Source organism: Ceratotherium simum, chromosome 13, assembly GCF_057802395.1.
Source record: "Ceratotherium simum simum isolate JZ-2026a chromosome 13, ASM5780239v1, whole genome shotgun sequence".
In the NCBI taxonomy this organism is placed as follows: Eukaryota; Metazoa; Chordata; class Mammalia; order Perissodactyla; family Rhinocerotidae; genus Ceratotherium; species Ceratotherium simum.
The window spans coordinates 36,558,555-36,577,331 of NC_141912.1; the positions used below are offsets into that span (position 1 = coordinate 36,558,555).

The window sequence follows — 18,777 nt, forward strand, 5'->3', positions numbered from 1 at the left end:
CCTGCTGCTAACTCAAGATTCTGTGCCTGAAAGAATATTCAAGAAATAACTAGGAATTGTCCTGCAGATATACTTGCACATACATACGAAGATGTATGTAGAACAGTATTCATTGTAGCACTGTTCAGAATGAGAAAACATTGGAAACTCCACACGTGCCCGTCAGGGGACTGGTTAAATAAATTATTGTATTGCCACATACTGGATGACTGTACCTCATACGTTAAAAAAATGTTCCTTATGAACTGTGGAAAGAACTCTAAGATGTATTATTAAATGGAAAAAGCAAGATGCAGAACAGCATATATGGAATGCCTCTATCAGTGTAGGAGATGGAATACGTTCATATATCTGCTTACATGTGAATATAATAGATCTAGAAGGATACTTGAGAAACTGGTTATACTGTTTGTCTCCAGAGAGAAGAACTAGGCGGCTGGGAGAAGAACTAGGCAGCTGGGAGACAGGGATAGAAAGGAGACTTTTCTCTGAGTAACTTTGTATCTTTTGAGTTTTGAATCATGTGGACGAATCACTTGTCAAAAAATAAATATAAGTAAAAATATTTTTTAAAATAAGTTTTACTGGGCTGGAGCTCTGAGGACACCAGAGGGAAAGTGGAAAGCAAACTAACCTTTTCTTGAGCATCTACTGTGAATCAAGTCTTCTGCTGGGTACTTGATGTACGTGATACTTTCAGTCCACACAACCATTTATGGGAGGCGGTAGCTATCCCCGTGTTTATAGATTTAGCACCGAGGCTTTGTGGGGGTGAAAGTGCCCGCCTGTCCGTCTGGGTCGTTCCCTTGTTGCACCCTGCTGCCTGCTGAAGGAGGCAGCACTTAAAATGGGCAGGGCCAAGGAAAGCAATGCCTTGGGAAGGGATGGAGGAAGGCATTTGCTTCAAGGGGCAGTGCAGAGCTGCTGTGGGGCTGCCCGCTTCTGTGCCGGCCTCTGGGCTGCTGGGCCCGATAAGTAGAGGCACACCCTCTGCCTGCTCCACGGGTCAGATGTGTTGTGCTTCCCTGCTTTTGCTGAGCTCAGGGATGGAGTTCGCATTGTGCTTTCACAGGCAATCCAGTGACTGCCTGAGCGACATTGTTTCTGTGGCTGGAGGAGAAGAACACCCCACCCCCCAACCCTGGCCACTCCCCGCTACAAGGGGAGAAGTGGTGCTTGCTCTGTGCTCTTCTGCCGGTGTCAAATGTGCTGTCTTTGTCTGCCAGCTGGAGGCTAGCTGGAGAGTTGTTGTTTTTCTGATTGTCAGACCCAAGCTCCTTACTTGCACTTAGAGGAAAAAGCATCCAAGCCCTGGTACAAAAGGTCCTCTTTTCATTTCTTTGGAAAAAAGAACAGTGAATGAGCTCATTATCACTGCAACCCTAAAAGGAAGAGGAGGGCAGGGAGAGAAGGCGGCCCCCTCCTCACTGCCCGGTCCTGCCCCTGGCCAGGTTTCCTGGAGTAGGGGGTTTGGATCTGGTTCAGAGTGATCAAAGCCAGATGGCTGGGACAGGTGGTCCATACAGGGGCGATGCTGGAGACATTTGCCTGCTTTGAGACCAGCTCTCTCTGCTGTGGTCCAGAGGAAGAACGAGTGTCTACGCTCCTTCTTATCCTCTGAATGCAGGGCTCTGTCCAGGACTGCTGGCTTCGAAGGAGCAAAAGATCCTCCGTTCAGGGTTATGTGCCTGCCTCACCTTGGCTTCCAAGAGGTTCCTGTGTTCAGGTGCTCTGCTTGTCTCAGCTCTAGAAATTGTCCTCACACCTCAGAGCTGACAGTCATGCGATGTCAATTATGTGTTGAATGCTGACGATTTGCCAGGCACTGCTCTAGGCACTTGGGATACAGCATGGAACAAAGCTGGCAAAGTCTTCACTCTCATAGAGGTTAAATTCTAGCATGAGCAGTGAAATTTGCTAGGGCTCGTCTGCTCTTGCACCCTCTGCCCGATCTCTGCGGGGTCTGGGAGAACTGTGGGGGGAGTGGTATATAAATGCCTTAGAAGGGAGGCTCTTTGGCATTTCCAGCAGCTGAGCCCAGATTGTTCCCCGCTCTCTCCCTTCAGAGTGTGTCGTTAGACCTTGTTGGGCTGTGGCCAGAGAAGGGCCTTTTTTTTTTTTTTATCATCAAAAATTCCATTTTTTTTTTATTGATGTTTTAATGGTTTCTAACATTGTGAAATTTTGGGTTGTACATTTTTGTTTGTCCATCACCATATATATGACTCCCTTCACCCCTTGTGCCCACCCCCCACCCCCACTGCCCCTGGTAACCACAGTCCAGTTTTCTCTGTCCATGTGTTGGTTTATATTCCACATATGAGTGAGATCATACAGTGTTTGTCTTTCTCTTTCTGGCTTATTTCACTTAACATAATACGCTCCAGGCCCATCCATGTTGTTGCAAATGGGACGATTTTGTCTTTTTTTATGGCTGAGTAGTATTCCATTGTATATATATACCACATTTTCTTAATCCAATCGTCAGTCGAGGGACACTTAGGTTGCTTCCACTTCTTGGCTATGGTGAATAATGCTGCAATGAACATGAGAAGGGCCTTTCTTGATCTGAGCGGCAATGAGTTCTGGTACCTTGCAGGTTGGTGCTGGACCTTGGAATCATCTGGAAGAGACCTGGAGGCCCACCCCAGAGCACTGATGGTAAGCTGGCAATGTTTAACCTGAGGCTGACAGCCTTTCCTTTTTCTTCCGTTTCAGATTGAGAAAATCATGAGCTCTATTGGAGAAGGGATTGACTTTTCTCAGGAACAGCAGAAGATCTCAGGTATCGTACCAAGCAGCCATTTTCCCCTCAGAACAGAGCCCTTTGGCTCCTTCTGGCTCAAGTGTTTCCTCTGACAGAGAAGACAGACATTTAAGGGTGAGAGAGTCAGCCTCAGAGCACATCATGCTCTTACAGCTCAGAACCTCATATATCTAGGCAGCCCATCTGGCTGTTAGTTTTGAGCTATGACTCCTTTTACATATTGGAGGGGAAAGTGTACAAAATGAATTTTAGGCTGCCTATTAGGAAATGTTTTTCTTTTTTAATGAACAATTGTCACTTATAATTATTTTCGTGAATGTCGGTTTTCTCAGATTGACTTAAATTGGAGTGCTCTGCAGTGCTGGTCTCCCCAGCTTCCCAGGCGGCTCTGGCACTGACTCTTCATGAGAACATGGCTCTCATTTGCCTAATCCATGACAGTGGCAGTGGGTGGGGTTGGACCAGTGGTCCCAGACTGTTAGCCTGCATCCCCTGGAGGAGTCGGCTTTGCTCTTTCCTCCCTGTGTCTGTCTCTCCATTTTTCCATTTACTTAGTCACTCACCGTTTTTACTTCCGATCACTGCTGCTTTGGGTATTCTTTTTGTTTCAACGCCCTAGGGATGAGGTCTGCCTCTGTTTCCTTTGTGCGAAGCAGGGAACTAGGGAGGCTGTATCTGAGCTCTTTTCCTTGATAATAGAATTATGGTTGTGTTGCTTTCTCAGGTGAGGTGACGTTCTTAAAGGTGCCTCTCATAAAAACCCTCATACCCTTTCCCCCAAGCCTCTGCAGATTGTCCTGCCACCAGGGCACCCAGGCTGAAAGCAGCTCAGCAGGAACCTGGCCTCCTCCTTGGTGAGGAAATGCCTCTGCACTGAAGGGGTGGGATTCGTGCTCACTCGGGAGGCTCCATCCAGGATTGACCTCTTAGCCCCAGGTGACACCTGTGGCTCCTCCATGGGCCTCTGGCCCTGGCAGAAAGTCTGATGGGCAGGGGGAAGTGTGCACACTGGGCAGAAAGGAGCTGCTGAGGGGCTTGTGGAGAGAGCATGGGCTCTGGAGCCTCAGCCCTGGGTTCAAATCCTGGTTCTAAACATGTGTGTCTTGGGCAAGTCACTTAATCTCTCTGAGTCCCCAGCTCCCTATCTACAATATTGGATAATAGTATCTACCTCATAGGTTTGTTGGGAATGAGTAATATATACAAATACTTGAGCTAAAGAGGTACTCAGTCAGTAGTAGCCATGCTTGTTTTTATCTATGAAATTATTACTGACTCGTACTGAGAAACCTAGAGACAAGGGGTGTCTATTCCCCTGGCTTGTCTCCCTCCACCATTTGTCAGACTAGGTTCCTGAAGCCACCCTCCCTCCAGCAGCCTTGGGTTCCCTGGGTTCTAGTAGAGAAGACCCAGCCAGATTTGGTCCATCTTTGTCACTCTTGGATTAGGGTGGGGTCTGCAGAGGTGGCTCTTCCGGCTAAATTTGTGGATCTATTTCCGGGCCATTGCTTACACTCAGGCAAGCGATGTTGCACTGTTGTAGTTTGCAGGCTTTACCAAGAGTCAAGTGTTTTTTGGGAGGAGATGTTCAGGACTGAGACAAACACTGTTGCCATTTTCAAAGCTGTTCTTTGGGGACAGCAAGGGATGGGATCTATAGCAGTCAGTTCAGTTGAGGCTACTTTCTGCTTCCTTGTACCCCTCTATGTCCGAGGAGCCTAAAGCACTTGCATGTGATGGAGAATTTGGGGTCAGAAGCAGGCCATTCCCTCTTGGCTTTGCTAAATCAGAAGATGTGGCAGCACCTCTGGAGAACATTCTTCTGGAAGAGCCCTTCTCCTTGGAGGTGGTGACACGGAGCTCTTTCCCTGCCCTGCTGGTCCCACCCACCAGTTTTTGCCCCCCATGAACCCATGAGAGTGGCAAGAGTTGGTCTGATATCCTCCTAGCTTTCTGGATCCCAACACACAATCTTGTTTTAGTACTTGTTGTGTTGAACCATCCTCCATACCCCAGCTTAGGAAAGTATGTGGCAGACACACGAGGGTGGCCACCTCAACAGAGAGTGCGTCCACCCATGCTGTAGAGCCCCAGCCTGCTGTATCAGTACCACTGCCAGACCGTGAAGCATGGAGAGGGTGGGCTCATGTCTGCCCATGAACTCTGTCTTCCATCTGACAGGGAGACTTTCCCCAGGACCCCAGGGAGCACCAGCCTTCAGCCCAGATCAAAGCAGAATTCTTGTTTATTTTGAATGATATCAGGGTTCAGATTGTCCTTGGGCTTTTGGATCTAGGAGAAGAGATCTGGGGTTGCCTCCCTGGTCCGGGGACCAGGCCACTCCACCACGTAGTCCTTAGCTAAGCATGGGATTGCCCAGCATGACTGGTTTTGCAGAGGATCGTGTCCTGAAGGGCGAGACTCTATATGGCACTTGAGTCTCACTCCTGCTTTGGGCCCTGAGTCTCTGAGCTGCAGCACTGGAGCTAGTTACCGGAATCCCCAACAGACAGGTTTTACAACTCGCCCTGCTGTCAGGAGCCAGGGAGGCTAAGCTTTCCCACTGGCCCAGGCCACTCTGGCTTCTTTCAACAAAGGCCTGTTCCATGAACGGGAGAAAACGTTGACTTTCTTTTGCTAAAGCCAGCTGTTTTAGCTGTGAGTAGGCATGAGGTGCAGGCTCCTCCAGGAGCCCGATCCTCTGCACGCAGAGCCCCTTCTTTACTGGGACCCTCTACAGCCTGTTGGGATGCAGGTGCCTCCCAGCGTGTCTAGAGGGTGCCATGTGGTCCCTGGGTTTTTGTCTCTGTACATGTTACCTCTTTTGTCTCCGAAACTGTACCAGGGATTTGGTCTTGGTTTCCCCTTGTCCTTGGGGCCTCCCCTCCCATGCTCTCCTCCTCCGGATTATGAGTTGCCTGCTCTGGGCCTGGCGCTTCTCCCCTGGGCTCTGCCCGGCCTGGAGAGAAGTCTCTTCCCAAGTTGTTTGGTATGGCTCGCCTGAGGAACATCAGGTGTAACCTCCTTATTTTATCGCCTGTTTTTGTGATACTCTGCCTTATCTTCTCAGAGACATGGTCATTCCTAAGTGGCGAATATGAGGTCACTTAACCTGTGGGCTATGCCTTCAGGGCAGTGTCATTCCTCTGTCCCCTCTCTGGCTGTCCTAGAAACTATTGGCCAAAACTGTAGGAATGTTCCTTCTCCGTTCTCTCTGATAAGCTGTTTCCAGCCCTTTGAGCTGGAGATAGAGTTTTGCCATCTCCGCCTTTCATATGCATGTGTATTGGCCAATATCAGATATTGGGAAATCTGTCATTTTGCTATGATGCTAGTGCTGCTGTCTCCTTCTCCCTCAGCGGTGGCAGCAGCAACGGCAGCTTCTGCTCTGATGTCCGATCCCTGGTGTGTTTTCCTGAGCATGGAAGGGAGGAGGGTGGGGAGGGGCAAAAGGGGAGGGCCAGACATTATGAGAGTGAGCAAGGACTGTGGAGCCGGCAGCAGGCAGCGTGGAGCCCAGGCGCCTTTAGACAAAGCATTCTGCTGCGGTTCTGTAAGCGCACACATCCACCGGCAGCAGGCGGGACCACAGCTGCCCGGCTGGGGGATTACAAGCAGGAATGAATCAGCAGCCGGGGACACTTGACTTCACGGGCAGACAGGAGCCTGCTGCTTAGGTTCCTGGAGCAGACAACCCCACTCAAGGGCAGGGGAGCTCAAGTATCCCCCAGACTCGGCATCCTGGAGTGCTACTGCAGCGTGCATCGGGAGGCCACCGGGTCCCTGACCACCGTCTGTTCCGCAGAGGACAGAGGATAGGGGGAGCCTGGGACAGTGGGTTACGAGGGTCTCCATAATCAAGCCAGTTGGCCTCGGCCTGCCCTTGGGGACAGAAGGTGCCGGGAACAACGAATGACTTTCACCGTGTCAAGAGTTCTCTGGAGGTGATGTTTTTGTAGTTGGTTCTTCTTTTTCCTTCCTTGCACCTCTTTTTTTCCTCCCTTTTCCTTTTTTCCTTCTTTTATCTCTTCTTGCCCATGAGAAGCAGAGAAGTAGGTGAGGGTTAAGGCGTTCAACTCAGAACATTCAAGGTCCACCAGGAAGGGCTGAACTTTTTCCTCCCTGTACCACCACACTCCCCTGTCCCACTCAAGCAGCACAGCAAATAAAGGTCCTCCCTTGCCTGCTCATCCTTAGAGGAGAACGCCAAGATCCGGAGACCCTGGGAAGACAGTTGCTGTCTTTATCACTCAGCCAAAGAGAGAACAGCGCAGAACGTGAATAGACTTAAGCCGCCACAGCTCAGCTGACAGAGGACTGCTCCCTTTTTCTCTTTCTTTTATCTGGCTGGGTTTTGTCTTCTTTAGCCAAGAACTGGATCTGCCTGCCTGCTTTCCACCTGAGCAGGCAGGCGAGTCACAGGAGCAGCCACTATCAGAAGAGGAGAATGAATGCCCAGCCCCTGCAAAACAGCCCAGCCTGGGAAGGCAGCCCTTCAGACAGCGCCCTCGCCCGGGAGACGCCCCGCTCGCCGGCGGCCAGAGTCTAACTGTGGACTGGGCTCCTGGCCCCGCTGGCCGCGCAGCCCGTCGGAATGCGATGCTGCCATCCCAGCAGAGCCACACCTGAGCCTGGCCCCCCGGGTCCTGGCCCATGCACCCCACTCGGCCCCTCGCTGCCTTGAGCCTCTGAGCACAAAGGGCCGGCAGCCATGGTTTGCTTATTCCGGGACTGCTGGGGGCAAACAAGTAAAGTCTCTTCTCCCTCTGCCGTGTTCTAATGCTGCTTGCGTTGCATGTGCTGGGTCCCTGTGAACAGCCGCCGCCGCAGCCCTCCCGGAGCCCTCGCTGTGTGCCTGTGCCCCTCAGCTGCATGAAGATGTGTGCCCTCTCCTGACCAGTTTATGCTGCAAGGTCGCAGAACTTGTCCCTCGCCCACAGCCCTCCGGGGGCTCCAGGAGTTGCATGGATGAGAGGAGCTCCCCCAGCCCCTTCTAGTGCCCGTGGGAACAGACTTCCTGAAATACCTCAGTGTGAACACTGACGAGGAGCTGACCCAGAGACCGCTGGGGGCTGGCTTCCCCCAGCCTGTGGGCAGAGATTGTGCATGTGCTGCCGCGACCCCGGAGCAGCTCAGACCGAGGGGGTGTGAGTGGGCGGCAGCCGCCCCAGGTTGGGGAGTGTGTGCCACTCCGGGCTGCCCTGCCCTTGGCCTGTACGCGGAAAACGAGCCGCGGGTCCTCTGCTCTCTGCTCTCTTTTACATAGTTTGGCTGCTTTATGGTAATGACTATGATGTGGCAGTGCCATCTGTCTTCCTCTGAGTGCCGCTGCTACCGCCTTAATGGTTTTTCCCTTTTCAAGCGTCTGCCGATTCCTCTCTCGTCAGGTTCGCGGTCGCTGGAGCAGAGCGTCGGGGAGTGGCTGGAGGCGGTTGGGCTGCAGCAGTATGAGAGCAAGTTGCTTCTGAATGGCTTTGACGATGTCCGCTTCCTGGTAAGTGCCGTTGGCCTCCTCAAGGGCGGGGTGCTGCTCCGTGGAAACGCGCTTCCTTGGTCTCCCCGTGGACCCTGCTGGAGTTTGCAGCAGTACGTAGACCTGTATCCCAGGGAAGAGCTGACTGAAGTGACTTAGACATCGAGAAATCCACCGAGTGTCCTGTCCCTTCTTTCTAAACTCTGTCCCCCTCTAACTCTGCTCCAGAAACCGTTCTGTAGGGAGAGCTCTCTGCAAGTCTGCACCCCAGGAAGGAAGGTCCCTGACTGCAGACCTTTGCCCCCTCTCCAGTCTCCCTGTCAGCCCTCAGACCAGGTTGTGAGGTGAGGCGTCAAGGCCTTCGTGTTCTGGGTCAGACACCAGGAGTTTTGGTGGACAAGATAGCCAAGTGCCTGTGTGACTCCCTGTCCCATCTCAGCTGGATACCAGAATTTTCCTTTATTCACCAAAACTTTGCTGTCTAGCAAGTTTGCTGTCAAGCAAAGAGCCTTGTCTCTGGCAGAAGGCCTCTTCCCTGCCCAGCCGAGGCCAAGTGCCTGGGGGTGGGGACTGTGGCTGCGCAGCCTCATGCACTCATGTACTCATGACCTCAGAGGTGGCCCAGAGGAGAGGCTGAGTTGGTGGTTGAAGGGTTGGTTGCTTTTCTGAGGTATAATTTTGTACTTTCTTCTTATAAAACACAAGATGTAAAAAAAAAAAAAAAAGATTTCTTTCCTCAGGCTCCCTATGGAATGGGAGCCTGACTAGGACCCTGGGCTTTGGACCCTAGTGCTCCCTCTGTCAGTCCAGGAAGTAGCTCAGGGCAGGGTGCCTGTGACCATCCCTCTCCTGGAAGCCCTCCCCGAGACATCCTTGTGGGTGGGGCCAGGGTGGCACAGCCTGGGCATAGCTGAGCCAAGGGCTTCAGCTCACCCCCGAGGCAGCACTGACATCCCCCAGGCAGGCATCTAACACAGTAATGATGATGAGAGCTGACACTTCTTATTAGTGCTTACCGTGTGCTAGGCACCCTCCTTAGTGGTTTGCATGTATTAGCTCATTGCATCTTCCCAGCAGCCCTGAGTGGGTACTAATGTCATCATCTTCATTTTCCAGATACAGAGCAGTTAAGGCTTGCTCACATTCATACCACCAGTACTTGGCAGAGTAGGAACGTGCACCCAGGCACTCTGGGTCCGAGGGTCATGTTCTAACCACTATGACACATGGCCTCTTTCTTATATATGGATATGGGGAGTGGGAATGTAACCACTTACATGCTTTGAGTCATCTTCTTGCATGTGTTATCTCAGGAGCTTGGTTTGAGGTGAATCCAGCAAACCCTCCCCTGCCCCTGCTCCTCCTTGCTTCCTGGCAGGCCTGTTCCCTGCTCTTGCAATTCCTGGGAACTCAGTCCTCAGTTGATTTTATTGAGTTGCCTTCCCTCTCTGAAGCAGATCTAACTGTGCCCATCCCACTCCGCTGCCTTGGTTGAGGGGCAGTGGTCAAAGTCAGCCCAGAGCTCCCACCCCTGCCCTCTACTCTCTAGTGTGGGTCTCTGTGGGTTTCCCGCTGACAGGGTTGCATTTGGTGCCTGGGAACAGCCTGCCCAGGGAGCTGGCCTGGGGCTTCCAGGAGGGACCCTGACTAGGACAGCTCACCTTCCTTGGGTCATCTCCATCTCCAGGGCAGACAGTGAAGTCTGCAGCAAACTACCCTTCCTGAGCCAGCCTAGGACCAGTTATTTTTCGGCTTTTAAAAATCGTAGGTTTTAAAATAGCAATTTTTTTTTAAGTTAAACTGGGTATATTTATGGTGTTTATAACCTAACTCCTGACTAGCCACATTCCTTGGGGAAGGCCTACAAACATGGGTCAGAGGTGGGGGTTCAGCCAGTGAGTGGTCACAAGTGGCCCCTGGCGCTGAGTGTTGAGGGGCCTTCCCTCTCTGAGCACACCTCTTCACCAGACTGGCCGTCAGACAGGCAAGGGAGGGTGGCCGTGGGCTTCATAGAGTGTCCCCTCCCTCTGCTTCAGTATTTTAGAGCTCTTGACTCCTCACCCTCCTTCTGCTGATTTTGGAAAGGGCAAGGTTCCCAACCCACGAATATCAAGGCTCCTTTAAAACTGCTTCTCTGCCTTTCCCTGTGCTCCCAACCAGAAAGTAGCTGGGTGGGCACCTGAGGAAGTCTGACCCTGGGCGAAGCATCCATGCAAGATGCAGGGCCTCTGTTAGAATGTGTCTGTTCCTGTTTGGGAAGGGCACTCATAGGGGGAAGCCAGCAGCTCAGTTCTTCCCGGGCCCTCCTGTTGCCCTGGGTACAAGCTGTTCCTTGTCACTGCCCTGTCGGTTCTGGAGGGGCGGCTGGCAGGCAGAGTCTGTACGAGAAGGAATGCTGATCACGCCTCAGTTGAGTGTGTTACTTCAGATACCTAGAATGGCCTGAGTAGCCATGCAAAGCATCCTGGGTAATTGCCTGTAAATTGCCAGATGGGCTGTGAGGCTAATTAAGTTTTAGCAACCAGAAAAAAGAGGAAGAAAACACAAGAAGTGGGGCATTTTTGTTGAGAAACATTCCCTCATTGTTTATGGTATAACTTACATCACATTAGCTATGGTATATTCCCATGTGGTTTGGTTTTCAATAGGCTGAAAATGTTTCCCTTGGTTCTGAAATGCCCTGCAGACTCTTCTACAAGATGCACAAGTAGCTCTCAGGAAGCCAGGCGCTCGATGTCGTAGGAACATCTGGAAACTGAGGTGTTTCACAGACGAGGTGCTGCCATGGGGTTTCCCTGTGATAGGGTCCTACAAGTTTGTTGGAGGAGTAAGGGCATTTATGGGAGTCATAAAGCTCCCTCTCAGGGTGGAAGGGACTTGAACATCATGTGGTCTAATCATTTATGCCTGAATTCCTTCCCAGTAATCTCAGCCATGATGTTTTTCCAGTGACGGGGATTCACCCCCTTACAAAGTAATAGCCCGTTGATTCTTTGCATTGCTCAGGCTGATTTAGCGCATTCTTTATATTGAGCCAAAATCTGTTTCCTTGTGGCTTCTGTCCCTTGGTCCCACGTTTACCTTTTGGGGCCACACAGAGCACACTTAAGCCCTTTAAAATTGAAGCTCTCTGTCATGGCTTCCTGGGTCCTGGCTGGTCTAGGTTCAACACCCTCTTACGGGTGGCTGCTGCTCCTATGATGCGATGACTGAGCTAGACAAGGAAGCATTGCAACTTGAACTTTATTCACACTCTCTGGCCTGCAGGCAGAAAGGGCCTTTGATTTGCAGGGGCCAGGGCCAGGGCAGTGGGGGCTGCCAGGTGCTCCCTAGGCTGATGGGGCTGACACCAGACCCTGGGGGACAAGGGCAGGGAACCTGGCTCACACATCATAGCCAGTTCCATTTTTCACCACAAATCTTGTCCACAGGAAATGGGCTTTCTTAGAAGAAGGGAGGAAATGCATTTAATCAGCACAGGAGGAAGGTAATTGGTGGTTGGCAGGTTTGTAGCTCCAAGCGTGCTGGCGCAGGTCTCCGTGTCTGGGGACTCAGCCCGACTTCCCTTCACAGAAGTGTTGATTAGATAAATGACAGTGCTCCTCATGCTGGAGTGTTATGTGGATGTCCAAAAATGTTTTTGAAGAATGTCTGATGTGGGGAAACATTCACCTTGGGGTGTTGAGTGAAGAAATCAGGACACAAAAATCCTTATGCAACATGATCTTAATTTTCAAGAAAGAAAACATGTATGCACAAGAGGTGCAAGGGAGTAAGCCAAAATGTTTTCAGTGGTTATCTCGGGGATTACAGGTGACTTCCTTTTCTTTTTTGAGTGTAATAGATTGTCTGTATTTCCTACAACGAATGGCTCTGAAATCAGAAAAGCCAATGATGTAGGTGTCTTCAGGATCTTGATGGTCCAGCTGGGAAAACAAGGGACATAAAGCAATAAAAACAACAGCCCGGCCAAGTGTTAAGTGCTGTGGTGAGGCTTGTAAGAGGAGCGCAGAGGGAGGAGAACTGCCTCACCGAGTGTTTACCCCGTGCCAGGTGCCGCGCTGGCACTCGGCCTGAGGGGTGTTGTCAGTCGAGTCACAGATGGAGCCGCTGAAGCCCAGAGGGTGGGGCACTGCCAGTAAGTGGCAGAGCCAGGATGCTAGCCCAGAACTATCCAGCTTGGAACCTCTGGGTTACACTCGCTGTCCTGGGGTTTGTAGAGGCTGTGGGACGGCAAAAGACCACAGGAAGAGGAAAGGCAGTGAGAGGCCCAAGCTGTCTGGTGAGCGAGGCTGGCTTGAGTGGAGTGCAGGGCAGGGCCCTGATGAGGCAGGAGAGGTGGGCTGGGCCTGACTGCGAGGGGCCTTGAAAGCCACGCTGTGGGAGGAGCCCCAAGGTCTCTGAGCCCTGGGTGTGTGGGGAGGGGCTCCTCTGGTTGCGCCCCTCACCAGGCAGAGAGCCCATGGAGTCGAGGTGCACCTTAGATGGCAGGGTGCTGTTGAGAGTGGGCATGCAGCGGGTGGTCATGCTGGGTGGATGGTCAAATGGAAAATGGAAATAAGTCTGGCAGCAGGCTCAGGACGGGCTAGAAGCAGAGACTGAGTTGGCAAGCCCGTCGCCTCTCACGGCCACCGTTGGGGAGGCCTCTTGCTCCTCCCATCCATTTATTTCTCCACAGGCTTCTGCCACGTGCAGAAGGTTCCGACTGTTTGCCTGTCTGTTTCTGAGACTGTGCCAGCTTGTTCCCATGTGTTGGAGAGAGATGACAGGTGGAGAGGAGTGACCTGAGAGAGCTCAAAGCATAAGTTCAGGGAGGAGGTCCTTCTTTATTGGTGTCCATGAAGCTTTCCAGCCAGGTCCCCAGATCCCTGAGCTTCCCTTCCTGTTCCTGTCCCCAGATTAGCTTCTCACTCTTCAGTCCTGGAAGCCAGCTTCATGTGTGCAGGGGGCGCTGTGCCCTTGGGTTCCTACCCTGGCTTCCCGCATTGCCTCCTCATCCCTCCTCCGACGTCCCTCCGTTTGTCTTCTTCCCTCCCAGGCTTCAGGGGGTCGCTGCTGGCCAGGACTGCTGTCAGGATGCCTCCTGCCTCAACTTCCTCTCCACCAGCCCTGGCCCACCCATCTCTCCGAGTAGCACTCTCGAAGCTGACTGCTCTGTCAGGATTTTCTGTGCCCCAGTGTGAAGCAGGACCTGAGAGGGAGATTTTCCTTAACTGGGGCATTGGAGGGTTGGTGGAGCTGAGGCTTTGAAAGGAATAGACTCAGGCAGTGTGGGTCCTGCCTCCTGAACTAACGACTCTGTGGTCACGTAAGAACCTAACTCCTGGAGGGGCCTGGGGTTTGCACAGCACCAGGTGCCTCCCACTGCCCCTGGATCCTTTTACCTTGAGAACAGAGTCAGGCTCACTTTGGGCCCCTTCCATGCACATGCGGTCTCCTGCTCTCCCTCTCTCTTTCTCTGCCTGTGCCCTGCACAGGACCGTGTGGAGTTGTTCAGGGTGGCAGCAGCGGGAATTGTTCAGGAGTCCAGCTCTATTTGCCTTCAGTCCTGCTCTGGTCTTCTCCTGTCCCCTTTACAGTAGAAGAAAATTTGAGAACTGTTTTCATGTCTGTTAATTTAACTCACTGCACTAAGATGGAATTGGACTGGCAAGCAGATCCTCTTACGTAGCTTCCAATTGCTGACACCTCAGTGTGCGCATCTCAGAATGTCGCTGTGTTCATTAGTCAGCCCCCACCAGTGTGCCTGTGTGGCAAGTGCAGCCCAGAGGGCAGGGCAGTGGGGCTCATGGGTCTGTCAGAGGCACAGACCTCCTAACACACCAGAGGTGAGTTGTAATTCTGGGGTTCCCGGGCATCCCTGAAGCCCATTGTGGACTCCTGGGGCCCATAGAAACTAGATTCAGGACTCTCAGATTAAGTAATTTTCCCAAGGTTTCTCCTCAAGCAGATTCCACTATTGGAAGCCAGGTCTCCTAGGCCCAGAGTGGTGCTCTCACCTCCCACTCTAGTCCCCACACCTCCCTTTCCCAAGACGGTGCTGTATCTAGGCCTCATGCTCAGTGTGTCCCTCCAAGGTCGAAGCCTGGCATTTGGGCCAGGGGGGATAGGCCAGTGCATCACTCCCAGGTGCCAGTCTGGGTCAGGCAGACCATTCCGTCTACCTGCTGTGTGTTGGGGGCCATTCCACAAAAGGCTGGAAAAGGAACTGGTAAGGAATCAGACCCTAGTAAGCTCTTGGCACTGGCTTAGGGCCCCATCGAAGCCCTTCTGGACCTGCAGCTGCAGGTTAGTGATGGCAGGTGTTTCTGCCTTCCACTCTCAGTGAAGCTCCAGGGCAGAGGGCAGCCTGCTAAGCCAGTTAAGTAAACTGGATAGGGAAGAGCTCAGGAGAAAACTCCAGCTTCTACTTACTTGGAAAGAGAACTGGACCCTAGGTGTCAGGAGACGTGGATTCTCCTCCAGGTCCCCCGTACGACTTTTGGGCAGGTTGCTCTGCCTCCCTGTTCATCCCTGGTCCCATGGGATTTCATTTGACTGCTTACTTCATAGGACCATAATCTCTGAAGGGCCACATTGTTATCTGCAGTGACACATAACAGCTGTCTTGACCATGACTATGTGTAAGAATGTAAGGTGGTAGGTGGCATTTTCTCCGCAGCTGAGGCCAGGCAGCAGCCTTTCTGCGCAGGGAGCAGGGATTGGCTTTGTCCTCAGACCCATGAGGTGAAGCCTCTTTGGGTGGTCTTGGGACCAAGCCCTTTGACTCCAGACTGACTCGGGCCTAGCTAACCCGCATTGCTGATTTGGGGGTGAATATGGCACCTTGACCTCAGATGAGACCTCAGAAAGGCAGATGTTTGAGGGTGATGGGCAGCAGATGGATAGAGGCTGCTGTGCCTGGTACAGAGAGAATGGAGACACCAAGAACCTGCTTGGGAGACAAGGGCCATAAGGGGTGTTGCTTCCATGGAACTGGAAAGAGAGTCCCCCAAACCCTTGTGCTGTTGCACCCATCCTTGAGAGCCCTCCTCATGAAATTGACATGTGGTGAGGGCTTCAGCTTTAGGAACTAGGAACTGGCAATATTTGTGCTTCTTCCTCATCTTCTCTGGAACTAGTTGCTCTGTCACCATCATGTTCTGTCTCTCCAGGTGAGGACAGGTCTGGGCTGGGGTGGGGAGTCGTTAGCAGAGCAGGGGGTGTGGGTCAAGACTGAGCTCTGGTTGCTGAGGGTGGTGAGTTTTTTATTTACTTTTATTGAGGTCATGTTGGCTTGTAACATTGTATAAATTTGAGGTGTATGTTGTTATATTTCAGTTTCTACATAGACTGCATCCTGTTCACCACGAGTAGTTTGGTTTGAGAGTTTTTTTAAAGGGCCAGGTGTGAGCGGGGGAAAGGTGTCGGTTTGGGAAGTTCTGTGACAGAGTCCCAGGGGAGACACAGCCGGCTGGCCAGGCAGTCGTGGACAGATGGACACAAGAATAGTCACTGAGCACCTGCCAGCAGATCAGTGCTCAGCACTGTGGAATTTGTTCTTTAACCCTGTGAGGCAGGGAGGTTTATTCCCATTTATGAGGTTCTGACTTGGTTAGAACTTTGAACAGCAGAATCACGATTTGAACCCAGTTCTTACTTGAATGGGTTCTTATTTCTTTATGCTACAGGTGCCTTGAATGGTAGCTGGCACACAGAGAGCCCTCAGCCCCTGGATGAGTGAATGCATGCATGCTTCAGGGAGCTGGCTTCTCTTTTCCATCATTAAGAATTTTAGGCCACAGTGGTGAGCAACAGCGCCCTCCCCCTCCTCCTTGCTTTCTGTTCCCTCTGCCGGTGGTCTTTCCTGCTCTCCCTGGGCCGGCGCCTCACACCCCAGACTCCTTGGATCTGGGGCTATGGTCTGGACCCAGAAGACGGTGTGCTCACCCCTCTTCCTGCTGGCCCACCTGCGAGGATATGTGTGTGGTGAGTACAACCTCGGTCTTGGAAGGCGGTCCTGGCTTAGACCAGGGTCCTGTTCTGTGTTCAGCGACCTGCACCCCAAATGACCATGCCCAGAACAGCTCTGTCACTGTGGCCAATAACGTGTTCGGGGGACTGCAAAAAACTGCCTGTAATGGAGAAGGCCAAAACGTCCAGTGGCAGTTAAATTCTGGGGTGCCCATGGATGGAGTGCGTGCAGTCATGGCAGGGATTCATAAAGACAGTTATGTCCTCAGGAAATGTCTGCATGCGATATATTAGTATGTGAAAAAAGCAGGTTAAAAAAACAATATGTGTACTATAATCCCAATTTTGCTAAAATTTTTTAAAAGCTTAGAAAAATATGCCAAAATGCTAGAAATGATCCCAATCTTACTTTTTTTTTTTTTTTTAACAGTTTTTATTTATTCATTAATTTTTTTGTGAGGAAGATCAGCGCTGAGCTAACATCCGTGCTAATCCTCCTCTTTTTGCTGAGGAAGACCAGCTCTGAGCTAACATCTATTGCCAATCCTCCTCCTTTTTTTTTTTTTCCCCCAAAGCCCCAGTAGATAGTTGTATGTCATAGTTGCACATCCTTCTAGTTGCTGTATGTGGGACGCGGCCTCAGCATGGCCGGAGAAGCGGTGCGTTGGTGCGCGCCCGGGATCCGAACCCGGGCTGCCAGTAGCAGAGCGCGCGCACTTAACCGCTAAGACACGGGGCCGGCCCCAATCTTACTTTTTAAAAAATATTAATCCATTTAGAAAAATGAATACATACACCAGAATGGTAATCCTAGTTTTTTCCCCCTGAGGTGCTGGACTTATGGGTGGCTTTTACATTTTTCTTTGTGCTTTCTTTATTTTCAAAATTTTCTGCAATAAATTTGTATGACTTTACTACTCAGAAAAAAAAATTGTTTTAATGTGAGGAAGAGAGAGGCAGGGTACAGTGGCCATCTACAGCATTCCAGAAGGCAGAGACAGCGTAAATATCACATGGAACCAGCCGGGGCCTGGGGAAGCTCTGAGTTACCTCCTCAGCCCCCATAGATTCTGGAGGAGGCCAGGACGTCATCCTGCATCCCGCCAGGGGTGGAGCTGTGTGCACCTCTCGAGGACTGAGCTGTTTATTTGTTAATGAGCTTTAGCAGCGCCTCTCCTGGGAGCTGGGAGCCAGAGCCCGGAGCTGCGAGCCAGAGCCGACAGGCCCCACAAATCAATACCGAGATGTGGCCACTGTCAGCTCACCCGCTCACTCAGGCTGGCTCTGCCCTCACTCCCTCACCTTCCCCCCTTGATTTGAGAACTCTGCTCTTAAGGTCTTAATTTGCATTTTCTTGTGTATCCAGGTGGAGCCCCACACACCCGCTTCCCCCAGTTCAGCGTCTCCTGGTCTGGAGCCCCTCTTCCACAGCCCCCATCCTTAACCCGAGAGGGGGCTGGGAGGTGGAGGGAGAAGCACCAGTGCCGGGCTTTTCCCTGGAGGTGAAGTCAGGCCAGGCCAATAACTCTGCCTCCTCCTTGCTCCCCTGGCAGAGGAAGTTTCAGCCTTTGCTTTTTTTAATGACTGATGGCAGGAGAAATGACCCAGTGATTGTCTGAGAAGAGAAAGGCCATACTGAAGATGGAAATGAGATTGGAGGGGCAGGCGAGTGGAAAGTCTGGAAACCATTTCTGGGAGATGATAAACCTCCTTCAGAGGCGAGTCCAGCCTAGTGCTGCTCTGCCCAGTAGTCACTCCTTCATCAGAATATAGAGGCCTTTGTTTGAGTGGAAGTCACATCCTGGGGGGGCTGATGTTTGGCCTTTGGTGGGGCCCGGAGTGGGAGAGCCCAGGTGTGTTGTCTCCAGAGCCTGCCTTTTTCACATACTAATGTATTGCATGCAGACATTTCCCCAGAACATAACTGTCTTTATGAATCCCTGCAACAACTACACAAACTCCATCCATGGGCACCCCAGAATTTAACTGCCACTGGGCGTTTTGGCCTCCTCCATTACAGGCAGTTTTTTGCAGTCCCCCAAACATGTTACTGGCCACAGCGACGCAGCTGTTCTGGGCATGGTCATCTGGGGTACAGGTCGCTGAACACAGAACAGGACCCTGGTCTAAGCCAGGACCGCCTTCCAAGACGGGGGTTGTACTAACCACATGCATATCCTTGCAGATGGGCCAGGAGGGAGAGGGGTGAGCATACCCATCTTCTGGGCCCAGACCATGGCCCCAGACCCAGGGAGTCTGGGATGTGAGGGGCCAGCCCAGGGACAGCAGGAAGGACCATTGGGAGAGGGAACAGAAAGTGAGGAGGGGCAGGGCTCTGTTGCTTACCTGCTGTCTGCAGAGTCTGAGCTTCCCCCCAGGCCGCCTGTGGGCCTGGCCCTCCTCCTCTGGATTGTTCTTGCGAGGGCTGAGGGCTGAGGGCTGAGGGCTGAGGGCTGAGGGCTGAATTTGAGCCTGTTGGAGAGTTAGGCTTCAGGGATTTATCACATTGCCTGCCTGCTGGGTCCTAGATTCCCAACTGGTGGTAGGAGGGGCGGGTTGAGTGAGCCCCAGGAGAGCCTGGCTG

At 52.0% G+C, this 18,777-nt stretch overlaps 1 protein-coding gene across 7 annotated transcripts in view; it reads left to right on the plus strand.

Moving 5' to 3' along the window:
* ANKS1A (ankyrin repeat and sterile alpha motif domain containing 1A) overlaps window positions 1-18,777 on the plus strand; it is a 181,857-nt gene that overhangs the window by 142,543 nt on the left and 20,537 nt on the right. For all 7 annotated transcript variants that reach the window (XM_014782793.2, XM_087438482.1, XM_087438480.1 and 4 more), the window contains 2 exons: window positions 2,719-2,785; window positions 8,155-8,261. In XM_014782793.2, the coding sequence (XP_014638279.1) occupies window positions 2,719-2,785; window positions 8,155-8,261 (174 nt within the window). The remainder of the gene's footprint in view (window positions 1-2,718; window positions 2,786-8,154; window positions 8,262-18,777) is intronic.